Below are 12,992 nucleotides of genomic sequence, written 5' to 3' on the forward strand. Positions count from 1 at the left end.
TTTTAAATTAGTTCTTAGTTCAAATTTTGTCTTAATTTTGATAATAGATTGATGAAATACTGAAAGGAATGATTAATTTAGATAATTTAATTTGCGTACAATAGGCTTTTGCATTCGATGTAGTTACAATCACGATAAGGGTATATAAATAGGCAACACAACTCACGATATTTCTATAAAACAAAAAACAACACATAAGGGGACGTCGTGAATAGGGCGTGTGACGAAGTACATGTTACATAAATATGACATACATTAATACTAATTGCACGATAAATTTACTAATTGCACTTTTTGCTTAGCTCTACGGCTCTATGAGTGTGAGTATGTGTTTATATATATATGTGTATGTGATTTATATGGTTTCAGTACGGGGATCGAGCTTGTGAATGGCCTGCATAAGGCTGGTTATGTTGGCTGTGTTAATGCCCTGCCTGGACATATCCGTTAAGCGATCCGTAATGGGCTTTTGATCCTGACCGCGCTGCCACCTGCAACAAGAATAACAATCAGTCTTAAGCTGGTAAGTTGAGAACCTTTGCACTTGCCACAAATGCGCACAGGTGTGCAACAGCGGTATATAAAGCGGCAGCAGATCAATATCACAGAGTGTATCGAAGCGATTGAGCGCCAAGAGAGCCCAATGCTCCGCCGAGTGATGAGGCACCGGCGAAGCGGTGCAGGCAGCCACCAGACGGCAGAGTATCAACAGGACGGGTCGGGAGCGATTCATGTAGATTTTGTTCAGCAGACGAAAACAGTTTTCGAGTATGGGAATGGCCATCTCGTTGCGGCGCTCGTCCAGATACTGACACGCCTGGGTCAGCTCCTCGTGCTGTAGAAAGTTCAGGAATGCATCCAAATCGCGCAGCTTGGGCTGGCTAGCAACATGCGTGAGAAACATTGTGAAAGCGGCGCTACGCTCGGCGATCAGCTCAGTCGAGAAGTTGCCCACAAGCACTTTGCTGGGAAAGTTGATATTGCTCAGCTCGTTGGGATGCTGCCGCTTCAGGCACTGATAAAGCTCTCGAAAGTCTGTGTAGCGTCGTTCAATCTTGACAGGCTGTTCGTCCATGATGCTGGAGTCCTGGCGCACAGTTAGCTCGTAGGCAATGAAGCGTTTGATTTTGGCATCCTCAATCTCACGTGGCATTATGTGCGCCCGCAGAATCTCAAAGCGCAGCTCCGTGCTGCCATCGGCAGTAGGTCGAAATCTTTTAACTGGATTAAAACTCTCCCAGAAAGCTGTTGCGGACATAAAATGTGAAGTAAGAAAACTTGACCTGCTTTTGGCATCTAGCATACGCACCTTTCTGGGCCGTCCGGTCTGCAGTCTGATCTGGTATGGCCAATGCGGCGGCCTCAATGGCAGGACTATCAGGCTCATCGTCTGGATCCGGACCTTCCGTCGAAGGATCGTGGGGCAGTAGACGTGTTGCCATCACAGCATGCACTAGAAAGTTAGAGTTTCAATTATGTTCAACTTGAGTTATGCATGCCGATTACACACTTGCGAATGGGAGCAAAAAAATAAATGGGCTACTAGCAGTACAATATCGAGCTTTTGCTTTTATTAATTTATTTATTGCGTCTCGTGAAGGTATTACGCTTGCAAATATTAACGTGACTAATCCCCGTAGACCCAAACCAAAACAATGACCAATCAGACCGAGACACTAAGTGGGACGCCTTTGTCTTTAAAACAAACATACAATGCACCGACTTTCGAATGCTCTCTAAGAATAAATACTGGCTAAGCATAGGGCGTGCATTATTAAAAGCTGAATTTATAGTTAATTATTTTATACTTAATATTGTTTTTGTGTAAAGGCATTCATCCAATTAAAAATGATCGTACAAATAGTACTAATTGTTGTTCACTCATGCGATGTAGTTCAAGCGTTGTTAAAAAACTCATAAGCAGCATTTGGAGAGCGTATGAAAACATTATGTTATCGGTATCGATTTGCCTTATACGACTCACGCACGAACAACGTATCGGCTTTTGTCATCGCTTATCAAAAAACTGACTGTTAAATGCTCTTTAATAATATGTGCCTGTATTGTTGTCTATGCGTATGCTAAATCTCCATTCAATTTATGCTTTGTAAAAAACATTGCGTATATATGTACACAAAATATATATTTGATTAGATGCATACCAATAGAACATAGTGCCAGCGTTGTTATAAAATGCATAAGCTGCATTTGAAAGAGTTTCAAAAGAGTATGTTATCGTTATCGATAACGTCATGGCACGAGTCACGAACAATTAATCGGCTTGTCACCGACAACAAAAAAAAAAAAAGGAAAAAGAAAACAGGGTGGGCGGTTTTTCTATTAAGTGGCAATAAGTATGACGCTGCCCGAGTTATTTGGCTGCACATTTATTGCATTTGGACCCCCATTTGCACTATTTGTGTTCTCCATTGCCAATGAACCCGTGCGCATCATAATACTTATAGCGGCCGCCTTTTTTTGGCTGCTTTCGCTGTTGCTGTCGTCGCTGTTGTGGTTTGCGGTCGTGCCACTGCGGGATGTGCTAGCCTTTGGTGTGGTGTTCTCGGTGCTGTTTCAGGAATGTTTCCGTTACATCATCTACCGCATTCTGCGCAGCACGGAGCAGGGCCTGCACGCCGTCGCTGAAGATACGCGCATCACGGAAAACAAGCACATTCTGGCCTATGTCTCGGGATTAGGATTTGGCATCATATCGGGCATGTTTGCGCTGGTCAATGTACTGGCAGATATGGTACGTGCCACACCAACTAATCCTAATCCAAGCGGAGTTTCTAATCTTTGTTTTCAATTTCTAGAGTGGACCTGGCACAATGGGCCTAAAGGGCGGCACTGACCTCTTCTTTATGACGTCTGCCGCTCAGGCGCTCTCAATCATTCTCCTGCACACCTTCTGGAGCATCATCTTCTTCAATGCTTTTGATACTAACAACTATCTGCACATTGGCTACGTGGTGGTCACACATCTCTTCGTCTCACTATTGACGCTGCTCAATGCGGATGCGCTCTACTGGGCCACTCTGCTGCCCAACTATATCGTTACAATTCTCACCGGCGTCTTAGCCTTCAAGGTTGCGGGGGGCAGTGGCAGGAGTTTTAAGAGGTTTATAATGTGTCGATAAATAGTATAAGAATCTAGTGCATTTCTGCTAAAAGACATTATTCTAACTTTAATTATTTTAAGAACTGTGACATTAAAACGACTATTTTGTCAAACTTTATTTTGCAACCTATGCACAATGTCTTCCAACTGTAACGTATGGACAATTTTGTGACGTCACAACCCTCAACCGTCATTGAGCAAAAGGATATTTGACATTTTCATAGGCTTAGCTTAACGAAATAACTTAATATGCATTTGCCTAGTTTTACTGGCTATAGTCCATTTTGCGTACATTGATGCCATAGTCGGCTAAAGCCGGCTGCAGATCCTCCATGGTCAGCGTAAATTTGCGATCCTTGGCCTGCAATGGAAAAGTATGTGAATAGAGCTACTTTTATATAGAGTGCGGAGTTCCACCTTGGAGCCGCCGGGTGTGCTGGAGTTCTGCATGTGGGTGCGCGCCTTGGAATGCTGCAGTGCATCGTCAATGATGTCGGACATGAATTTCTGCGTTGCAATCGAGATAAGGCGCACAATGCGCTTGTCATCCGCATGAAAGCCGCCCATATTCAGATAATGTGAAGTGACTGCAAGTTAAACTCGTTTAGTCTGTTTTACAAAACAGTAATAGTATAGTATAATAGCAACAGTTACCGGCATCTGGAAGTAGAGGCGTATAATCTTCCAGTTGTAACATGAAATCGCTAAGATGCGATGCTGGCGCAGTGCGGTCAGTGCTGGAAATAGCATTGAAACTGTTGCCACCGCCAACTCCAGAGGCTGTGCCGCTTCCCGTGTTGGCTTGCCCTGAAGAGCCACCGCCAGCACTCGGGTGATAGATGATGCCAAAATTGGAGCCGACCATTGTAAACTTTGCTGCACAAATCAATTACGCTTAGTGTGACCGTTTAAAGCAAAGGCTAAAATATCAAGCAGCTGTATCGATATATCGATAGATTTGCAGCAACGCTTCTCAAGTAGTTGGCAACGCAAGCTGTCAGTCAGTGCTGAGCGATTGCAGGCCATGATCAACATATTCATTTAAGTGTCGAATTTTTTGTCTTTTTATTACATACACAAAAGCTGGTGTACATGAAATGAAATCATTCGAAGATAAGCGTAACTACACTCGGTCGCTCAACTTATTTATCTTTTTTAGTGGCGGCTTTCTTTGCCGGTTCTTTAAACAAATATTTAACAGTAAATAGAAGAAACAACACAATAAGTGTGCCCATAAATGCCAATGGAAGCGTGCCATAACTGTTTAGGTAATCGAAAACGCGCCCAAAAGATAATTCATCCAACAAGCTGGATGGTTGTGGTACACTTTCCGGATGCGTATTCTTTAAATATCCGGCCTCTGCAAACTCGATGAAGGCCTTGGGAGTATATTCCTTTGACGAATACCGATAGATTTTGCCATGACGCAGGAAAATAAATTCGGGCGCTTCGACAATCCTCAGTCGTTTCGCTGTGGAGACTCCGGCGCCCAAGGAATTCATTCGCGCCACATTAATCTTGCGTTTTAGTTTCCCGCCAACTGATTCCCATATGGCATACAAACGCTGGCAGAGCACACATTCCGCGGAATAAAAGAACACAAACCAGTCTCCAGTCGTTGCTCCCGTAGACGCTTGCGTCAGGTGCTCAAAATTGTCATCGGAAAGCTCCTTGACTCCTGGCTCCCGGTTATCGCTGAAGAACTGTAGAATTTCATCCTCGTTAATCGCGCCATAATAGAGTATTGGAATGCCTCGGCGGAAATACAGAAGAGCCGGCTCCCTGCTCGGATCGTATATGTGTATTAAATTGCTATCGTGCGCCTGAACAACCGACGCGCCCAGCGACTGCTTTATGTCGTCCTGGATGTTGCCAACAACATTCTCATATTCGACGCACTCGCCACAGTTGGCTTTCGTAAACAAAGCGACGACGTCGCCTTCGCCAGTTAAGATGTGAATCAGGTCCGAGTCATCAACGCGTTCTATGCTAGCGCAGCAGACAGCAATAATCAATAGATAAATCGCTCCAATTATCTTATACAAATACATTGTTGCCGGCTTCTAGACTTCGTATAGATTCCACTTGTTGGCTGCCGACGTTGCGTTTGCAAGTTCTCAATAATATTAAATGTGCAAGAGATGTGACTATCGTAAGGAACTATCGATAGCTGAAAACTGCGAATATATAAAGATTGCGATATATCAAAAATGTATCCACATTTTAGGATTTGGGTGAGTATTACATTTATTTGTTAAAACATATTTACTACAAATAATTGTCTTAATCGCTTCGTGGCTTTTGAGTACTTGTTGATCGCAGGCAATAATTACTAAAAAAAAATAAATATATATCGATAGTGCATATCGTTACAATAATTATTTGCTTCAACATAAAATTAATTTTTCAAATAATTGTTTGAATAGATTATGTATGTATGTTGAAGATAAGTAGAATAATTATGTATAGGTATTTTTGTGTTTTAGAAACATGTTTTGAGGCGTTTTTTTAAAATCACAATCACGCCAGTCTTGCTCATCGCTAATTAATTAATTGTTTATATTGTGAAAGTAAACTTTTTTAAAAATACTTTTTAAGTTAGTTGGATTCGATCAGTAAAAAAGTTTAGAGAAGCGTTTGTGAGCAACAGCACGATGAGGCAAGGATATCTCTTCTTGTATTTATTCTAAAAGCGATCCCTTAGGCTGTCCCCAAAGCGCAAAATTCGCGTTAGAGTAGACATGGTGCAGGTGATTTGCTTATGCTGCTCGTCGGAGGACTCGCAGTTGGCCACGCGCTGGGCAACGAATGTGAGCAGGTTGAGCATGTCCAGACGCCTGGCATTGGCCTCCAGTTCGTCGCAGAGACTGTGTATAAACCAGCTGCCCTGCACTGAATTACTCCAAGAACAATATTGAGGCACTGTGCAGAACGCAATCAAGAAGTCGGCATATTTGGGAATCTTATAGTTGCTACCAGAATCACTGTCCGTTTCGGTGTGGCCCATAGACTGCCGGATATGGCCGGGATCCCTGCGTTTGCCTCGGCAGGCCTGAATGATAAATATCTTTGGCTTGCCCGCCAGCGAGGGGCATTTGTCCGCACTAAAAGCTTCCCAGATGTCGTCCAGCTTGTATAACTTGTCCTTGGCATAGAGCACGCCATTGTCGCCATGCGTTAGTAGAGCCACCAGGATGCAATCGTGTTCTCTATGGTTTAGTGCAACAGCACTGGCTATCTTTTTCATAACTTGCTTATGGTGCAAATCTTTGTGAACCTCTACATTAAAATCCAAGTGCTTGAGCACACGTTCGAGATTTTTGGTGTCCACACTCGTTTCGGGCCTTGATGCCAAGCCCCTCTTATTGAATAGCTCATGGCTAAAGATCAGCGCCAGGCCACGGTGCTTATGACACATTTTATACTCCTCGGCATAGCGATGCGTAACCATTTCGGCAACGATTCCCTTTTCCTTTCGGACTCTATTTACAGACCAAACGGCTCCGTCGGAACAGTCATGAGAGACATTTGAAGTTGCGCTCTGCTCGGCATTAGCTTCTGAGCATGATTTGCCATTATCATCATCCATTGTCCAATTATTATTTTTTCTAGAATATTAATCAACTTCCCTTGGGTTAACTTAAGACGATTGTGGTTGTAGTTGTGGGTGCTGAACGATTCAGCTGGAAGTCGTGCGTCACGTAACTGATAAGAATGTTTTGGCGGCAAGTGCTGCCATTTGTTTATTCCGCGCAAATTTAAAAAAAAATGTTATCGATAGTATTGAAAGTGTCGCCTTGCGATATTGAGCTTGTATACAAGTTACAGTTGTGATACCCGTTTAATGTGAAATAAACAAGGGTAGATAAGATGAGATGAGAAGATAAGATGAGAATTGATTTAATCTAAAATACAAGTTACACATGTGGCAAACATACATACAATTATAATTTATAATTATATAATATTTTAACAAAAGCTTAGTAAACGAATGCACATATCCCATTCATTCGTGGTTGCAAAGATCGAAATGCCATAGTTCATCTGACACATGCCAAAAGGTCTTCAAAGGAAAAATAGCTGTTTAATTTAAACGTCTTAGCTTTCGCTAGTTTATCGTTATCGATTAATTTAACGGTTATTCTATGTTTGTAAGCTTTGGTTTGTTTTTCCAACTAATAAATTGAAATTATACAGTAATTCCCATACAAATTATAACAGTTTTAGCTTTGTAACAAACCAAGTGCCGGCACATTAATTGGGTTTTTACTGCATGTGAGGTGAATAATGTGCCATTTTGCTATAGAAACTGTTATAATTATGGCTACAATTGTTATACATTTGAAAGCTGAAGCGACTACCCCAACTGAAGTAAAAAGCTGCGCTGGTCTTCGAACTAATACCCCTAGTTTTGACTTAAGTTGCAGCAACATGTGCCCTGAATTACCCCTTCCTTGTCAACATGTTGATAGATAGTTGATTATTGCGCGCAACTTTTAAAGTTGCAATTGATCAAATTTAGAGGTTGCCCAAAATTGTAATTAATTTATATTATTTCTACATTGATAAGCATTAATTTAAGCTAACTTTTTACTGTTTAATAAGTATTTTAATAGGTATACTCAATTAAAAAAATGCTTTGTGATGTGACAACTACTTTCTAACATAATTGCCTTTTAATATTTGTGTACAAGTTCTTCGTGCATGTTGCAGGCAACATATGAAATCGGCAAAATGTTGCGATAGTCATGCGCATTGCCCCAAACGCAACGTTCGTACGCGAGCGAAGAGATTTGAAAAAAAAAAAATCAAATTCAGTGATAAAGTGAAATTCGTGCGCGTTGGTTGGCTTACACTTCGTGTAAGCTCCAAGCTCTGACTACGGCTCTCGGAAGTCTCTCTTCATCTCTGTCTCTGTCGCACACTCTCTGCAAGCGCGTCGTGAGTGCTCGTGTCGTTATGGTTTTATAGCTCCGGATCGGCGCGTTCACAATAAGCAGGAACAACAAGCGTAACCGTGAACTAATCCAAAGCAAAGTGTTAGTAAATGCAACAATTTTTGGACAATTGCAACAGCAGTTCAGCATATAGTATAACAATTCATATTTTTGGCATTCGAAAGGAAGCAAGCGGTGAAACGTGATGCGGCTAATTGGATTTATTCTAAATTTGGCTGCTTTAACAGGTGAGTGAGTTTCTGTTCAGTACCAATTTTCTAAGCATGACTATTTGTACAAGAATAAGCTATATATTATATGTAAAATAAGCATACGCATGTAGATCTACATTCGCCTTTCTATTACTTTAATGTGTTCATAATTCGCGAAAAGCTTTAATATCTCGCACTCCCTCTTAAAGAATAAGTATTTACATACACACAAATTTTATTCTGGACTTGAATTAAAACATATTATTTTTTGCTACTTTGGAATTCAAATCTTTTGAGAGTGCATACAGCTTTGGCAAGCTAACTGGGTTAACATTCTGAATGTCTGGGTTCTGGGTTGGGGGTGCGCTCTTTTAATTCTCAGTCTCACGGACAACTGTTTGTATCTTTCTTTGTTGGGCGCATATATATATATTTTTCCACTATTTATTTTGTTGTTTATCTTTGCGTTTGCCGTTCTTACGTTTATATATATCAATATATTTCTCTTTGGGTATTTGGTCTTTCTGGCTCAAGTGTTCCGTGGCTAATATAAAATCGATGCCACATTGTTGCATATTCTGTTTACAGGTGAAATCAATGGACGGTAACGAAACCAACTTAATACGCAATCGAGTAGACGTTTGAGCCCTGAACAATATCTCAACAGCTCTCTGAATCTCTCTCTGTCATCTCAAACGTTTGCTGCAGAAAATGCACCAGAGCAGAGGATTAAGCCTTTCGTTTCAGGTTTATTTTTTTTTTACATAGCCTGCCGACACTTGTCGTCACTGACAGATCCAGAGAGCAGAGACACTTCAATCTGAATGCTCCAGATTAATGTGGCGCTGCGTTTTAACTCTTGGTTTTACTTCTTGACACTCCGGCAACCAACGCTGGCCAGCAAATATTTAATTTAAACGTCTCAGTTCACACGCTGGGTATCATAACTATATCATGCGCTTTGTAACCTATCCAAATGCTAAATAGATAGAATATTCTCTTAAGGGTAACCTAGTTCGGACTACTTTGCTGTCAAAAGTTGATCTGGAACGTATCTCGTATTTCATGGTAGTTTGGATGGTTTATTGAATTTGAAAATTGTTAAGAAATTATGTTTGAAGAATTCGTTCATTTATTTCCAGTCTCTTTTTCTGTCACTTTGAGTCTCTTTATTAAAATAGTTTTGCAACTTAAGAATTTTTAGAGCTTAAGTTCGCGAACAGATCTTGTACTATCGTTAAAGTATTATGTTAATTAATTGGGCTCACAACGAACCGGTTTAAATTCTGTTCTTTTATTTAAAATGAGCCGAACTTTAAACCGGATTAATACGACAAAGAACAGCGGAGCCATAAGCTTGAACTGAACTATATATATATTTGGAAAGAAGTTTAAGGAAATACATTTTTTCTATTTCACAAGTATTGCAAAACTATTAAGCTTTCGCAAATATGCTAAATATTGATAATGAATTTGCTTATCAGTTAATGCAGCTTATAAATATATTGTTTATATTATGTATAAATGTGCCTCTCCAAGGGTATATACGATGCGTCTTGACAGTGCCTACAAAATGTGCCTTTCCGCTTCTTGTACTTTTATGTTTGTTATGTCGCTTGTGGTGTCCTTTTTTATTTTTAACTCTGCAGCGCGAGGCTTCCCATGTTGGGCAACTGCCCCACTTGCGGTTTTGTTTAATTACGCATATTACTCCCATCTCGGCCCTCTCTGCCCCCATGTCCTGGCCTAGTTGCGTTGTGGTCGCTTACTGACGACTCCAAGTGTCTTTGGTTAGTCCGAGTTGCAGTCGCTGCTTTAGAGCCTTGTCAACAACAGCTTCAGAAGCAGCAGCGCGCACTTCCGGTCAGCCCAGCTCTGTCGGGTCCGGCCTGCAGGTCATCTGTGGTTATACTGGGTTTTCGCATCGCCAGGATTGTCAAGTGACCGTCGCGCAGCAACCGGACAACTGGCCAATGACTAAGCTCCTAAACCGAACGCCTTGTTAATTGCTTGGCTTTTGTGGCCGCACTTAGCATTGGGTTTGTCCATTATCTCGGCGATCCAGTTGCCTGTGGATTGCCACCACTCCTGGTCAGCTTCTACACTGTATTCAACATATGTGTGCTGCAAATCACAGAAATTAGATGCAGCTGATAAATTATAGACGTGGCTGCTGCCAGTTAGTTAATGAGCCAAAGCGTCGACAGCAGCATTCCCCTTACTGTTGCCCGGCACTGTGCTCTGTGCATGTGCCTCTAATTGAGGGAAAGGTCAGCGTCGCATCGATTTAACTAACGGGAGCGTAATCGAGGGCTCACATAACATAACAAAAATAAAAAGAAGGAAAAATAAAGTAAATAAGACGGCCATTCCAGAGATTCGACGTGAATATACCCTGTTCAAATATATATTTTTATTTTTAAGCTATCTTCTCTTCTTCAGCAACTCACCCACTAGGAAGCTAACCTAATCTTTGGAAATGATTTTTGTTTTCGTATGTTTTTATAAAAAAAAACCCCTTCGATAGTGTTATCGAATTTCCATTGTCTATAAAGACAGTTAAATGTATAACAAAAGCCTTAAGACTTAGCTTAACAAATGTTTGAACGATCCATTTTTAAAGGGCAAGCCTTCAATCAAATCTGTAAAGGCCGACATTTATTAGTAATCAAAATTTAAGTTTATAAAAAACTGTTATTCCCTATTGATATCAATAGAAAGCAAAAACAACGATGTTATCGATATTATCATCGATATGTTGACATCTCTAACTTGAGAAAAGTGCATCCAATCCTATCAAACGACCAACCCTTTCACCAAACTTATCAATCCCTGTTTTTTATCCAGTGCGGGGTGTATATACACACATGCATATATGTATGTATTAGCGACAAGAATCGCAATTGTATGTGCCTAGGCGTAGGTGTCTGGATTCATTCATGCCCACGCAACGCTCTGCTCGCCGATTGCCGGTTGCCGGTCTCCAGCTGTCCATTGGTCATTTAATTTAGTTGTGCTCGCACTAGTCACCACTTAACCCCACACAGCACCCTGCTGTACCCCCCGTCGCCGCTGCTGTTGTTGCATTGCATGATAAATTGCCACTTGACTTTGCATATTTGTGCTATGAACGGGTCGACACGGCCAGCTGTCCCCCAATCCCTAAGTCCCTTGTTTATTGTTGTCCAACTTATGGCCCGTCTTTTGAACTTTGACTTTACTTTTGCCTTTGGACACAAAGTGCGGCTCACCTTGAATTCTTTCAAGTTTTGCGGCATCCAAAAAAAAAGTCGCCAAGACGCAGCGAGGCCTCGTGCCTCGAGTGTCACAGTGTGTGCCTGTCACATAACTGACATATCCAAAAGTGTCCTGTCATTTGCCTCCTTAGTCGCCCCACACCTTGCCGACGCCAGTGCATGTCAACACCGCGCCGTTATTCTCTTCTTATATTTTTTGGTACTTTCATTTTTGCATGCATACTGTTTGCTACACTTTGCTTTTTTGTTGCTGTCGCTTTTTATTATTATTTCGTTCTCTTTCCGTTTTTTACTTTTTTAAATCCGACAACCACTCGTTGTTGAGTGGCTGTCAGGTGTCAGGCCGCGCATTTGTGTGTGTGTAAATGACACTATATGGCGCAGCTCGAGGCTGGCGAGGTCGAGATGCTTGGCTTAGTTACACACAGACACAAATGAAACAGCAAACATGGCGGAAACATTCCAGAGCAACACTTTTGAACCAGTTATGAACTAGCTTTTATTCATTCAGCTTAAAGCCGAATTTATCTGCATCTAAATTTATTGGCATACATATCCACATATTATTCGCATATGGTTATCTATATTCAAACTTTGTTGTGTGCCAATGTCTCGCTTTAAGGTTCGCTTCATATCCCATGTTTGGGCATTTGGCATCAATTTCTAATCGATTTTTTCTAATTATCGCACGTCAATAATTAATATTTAAGTCCTATGTCCTAAGTCCTCAACACTTGCAACCCTTTCAGTTTGTTTACAATGTTTAGTTTATAATAATTAACTTCTACTATATGCTTCCGATTTGCAACACTCATTCCAACCCATATGAAACTCAGCTAATTGAAATGAATTTCAATTTTTCACGCTCTCAGTGCATGAATTCCATTCTCGTTTTCAGTTGACAAATTTAGTGCAGCGTTCCAGTGTCAGAGACACTTTGACAATCTAACAAATTGTTACACCAATTGACACTAGCATAATGCCGAGCGGTGTTACGGTATTTGCTTTGCACACCCTCAAACACACAGTACACCATCTTTCTACCGGGTAATACAACCAAGCAGTGGCCAGTGTTGAGAAATGATTCTACTTGTCAGTGCTGAAAGCATGTGGGAAATGTGATAAAACAAGTGGGCAGCATTATCAAGCGTCAATTTAGATTGTGTGAGTTTTGCTTTGCTGCTTCGCTTTGTTTATAATTAAATAAATTCCTCATTAATTAAATGACTACTGCTTGAGTATACCCAGTATTTGTGGATGTCTGATTGGGTGGTTTCCCTTTAGGAAAAAGTTCTAAGGTATTGAAAAACTTATTTAAGAATTAAATACTATATTATCGGACATTCAACCTTCCAGCCGAAAGATTTAATGTGCTTTTTAAAGTTTTTTTAAGATATTGTTGTTCCAGTAAACGGACCAAATTTAGAGAGAGAGAGAGTGAGAAAGGGGGAAAGAAGGTGAGAGG

At 41.0% G+C, this 12,992-nt stretch overlaps 6 protein-coding genes across 8 annotated transcripts in view; 2 read left to right on the forward strand and 4 right to left on the reverse strand.

Annotated features, from left to right (window-relative positions):
• Window positions 1–4: 4 nt before the first annotated feature.
• LOC115763426 (sorting nexin-20) lies at window positions 5–1,670 on the reverse strand. Its single transcript, XM_030705986.1, has 4 exons — window positions 1,511–1,670; window positions 1,310–1,453; window positions 549–1,245; window positions 5–491 (listed from the first exon to the last, which is right to left on the reverse strand). Coding segments are annotated over exons 1-4 (978 nt in total). The 5' UTR covers window positions 1,512–1,670; the 3' UTR covers window positions 5–355.
• A 636-nt stretch (window positions 1,671–2,306) lies between these two features.
• LOC115763491 (gamma-secretase subunit Aph-1) lies at window positions 2,307–3,163 on the forward strand. The gene is made up of 2 exons (XM_030706082.1): window positions 2,307–2,752; window positions 2,817–3,163. The coding sequence occupies exons 1-2, from the start codon at window positions 2,357–2,359 to the stop codon at window positions 3,138–3,140; spliced, it is 720 nt and encodes a 239-aa protein (XP_030561942.1). The 5' UTR covers window positions 2,307–2,356; the 3' UTR covers window positions 3,141–3,163.
• A 205-nt stretch (window positions 3,164–3,368) lies between these two features.
• Window positions 3,369–4,013, reverse strand: LOC115763492 (transcription initiation factor TFIID subunit 10b). The gene is made up of 3 exons (XM_030706083.1): window positions 3,776–4,013; window positions 3,539–3,708; window positions 3,369–3,482 (listed from the first exon to the last, which is right to left on the reverse strand). Exons 1-3 carry the CDS (start codon window positions 3,984–3,986, stop codon window positions 3,387–3,389), a joined length of 477 nt encoding a protein of 158 aa, XP_030561943.1. The 5' UTR covers window positions 3,987–4,013; the 3' UTR covers window positions 3,369–3,386.
• A 148-nt stretch (window positions 4,014–4,161) lies between these two features.
• On the reverse strand, window positions 4,162–5,234 carry LOC115763372 (thioredoxin domain-containing protein). Its single transcript, XM_030705906.1, has one exon. It carries the CDS (start codon window positions 5,170–5,172, stop codon window positions 4,264–4,266), a length of 909 nt encoding a protein of 302 aa, XP_030561766.1. The 5' UTR covers window positions 5,173–5,234; the 3' UTR covers window positions 4,162–4,263.
• LOC115763371 (neural cell adhesion molecule 2) overlaps window positions 5,230–12,992 on the forward strand; it is an 85,057-nt gene continuing 77,294 nt past the window's right edge. Inside the window, exons 1-2 of one of the 3 annotated variants that reach the window (XM_030705904.1) lie at window positions 7,939–8,160; window positions 8,244–8,306. In XM_030705904.1, coding sequence (XP_030561764.1) covers window positions 8,264–8,306 — 43 coding nt within the window. In that variant the 5' untranslated portion in view covers window positions 7,939–8,160; window positions 8,244–8,263. Of the gene's footprint in view, window positions 5,356–7,938; window positions 8,307–12,992 lie in introns of those variants that run through there. The other 2 variants (XM_030705902.1, XM_030705903.1) reach the window with 2 other exon arrangements.
• Window positions 5,414–6,785, reverse strand: LOC115763373 (caspase-like). Its single transcript, XM_030705907.1, has one exon. It carries the CDS (start codon window positions 6,708–6,710, stop codon window positions 5,808–5,810), a length of 903 nt encoding a protein of 300 aa, XP_030561767.1. The 5' UTR covers window positions 6,711–6,785; the 3' UTR covers window positions 5,414–5,807.

Source organism: Drosophila novamexicana, unplaced genomic scaffold (assembly GCF_003285875.2).
Source record: "Drosophila novamexicana strain 15010-1031.04,08,12 unplaced genomic scaffold, DnovRS2.1 tig00000739-arrow-arrow-pilon, whole genome shotgun sequence".
Lineage (NCBI taxonomy): Eukaryota > Metazoa > Arthropoda > Insecta > Diptera > Drosophilidae > Drosophila > Drosophila novamexicana.

Excerpts from the sequence above, each read along its gene's own strand:
- LOC115763426 (XM_030705986.1), bottom strand. Across the intron at positions 1,246-1,309 it reads AGACCGGACGGCCCAGAAAG|CTTTCTGGGAGAGTTTTAAT; the intron begins GTGCGTATGCTA and ends TGTCCGCAACAG. Across the intron at positions 492-548 it reads CACACCTGTGCGCATTTGTG|GTGGCAGCGCGGTCAGGATC; the intron begins GCAAGTGCAAAG and ends TTCTTGTTGCAG.
- LOC115763491 (XM_030706082.1), top strand. The coding sequence starts at position 2,357 with ATGACGCTGCCCGAGTTATTTGGCTGCACATTTATTGCATTTGGACCC. Across the intron at positions 2,753-2,816 it reads TCAATGTACTGGCAGATATG|AGTGGACCTGGCACAATGGG; the intron begins GTACGTGCCACA and ends TTCAATTTCTAG.
- LOC115763492 (XM_030706083.1), bottom strand. The coding sequence starts at position 3,986 with ATGGTCGGCTCCAATTTTGGCATCATCTATCACCCGAGTGCTGGCGGT. Across the intron at positions 3,709-3,775 it reads GCCTCTACTTCCAGATGCCG|TCACTTCACATTATCTGAAT; the intron begins GTAACTGTTGCT and ends TTTAACTTGCAG. Across the intron at positions 3,483-3,538 it reads GCACACCCGGCGGCTCCAAG|GCCAAGGATCGCAAATTTAC; the intron begins GTGGAACTCCGC and ends TTTCCATTGCAG.
- LOC115763372 (XM_030705906.1), bottom strand. The coding sequence starts at position 5,172 with ATGTATTTGTATAAGATAATTGGAGCGATTTATCTATTGATTATTGCT.
- LOC115763373 (XM_030705907.1), bottom strand. The coding sequence starts at position 6,710 with ATGGATGATGATAATGGCAAATCATGCTCAGAAGCTAATGCCGAGCAG.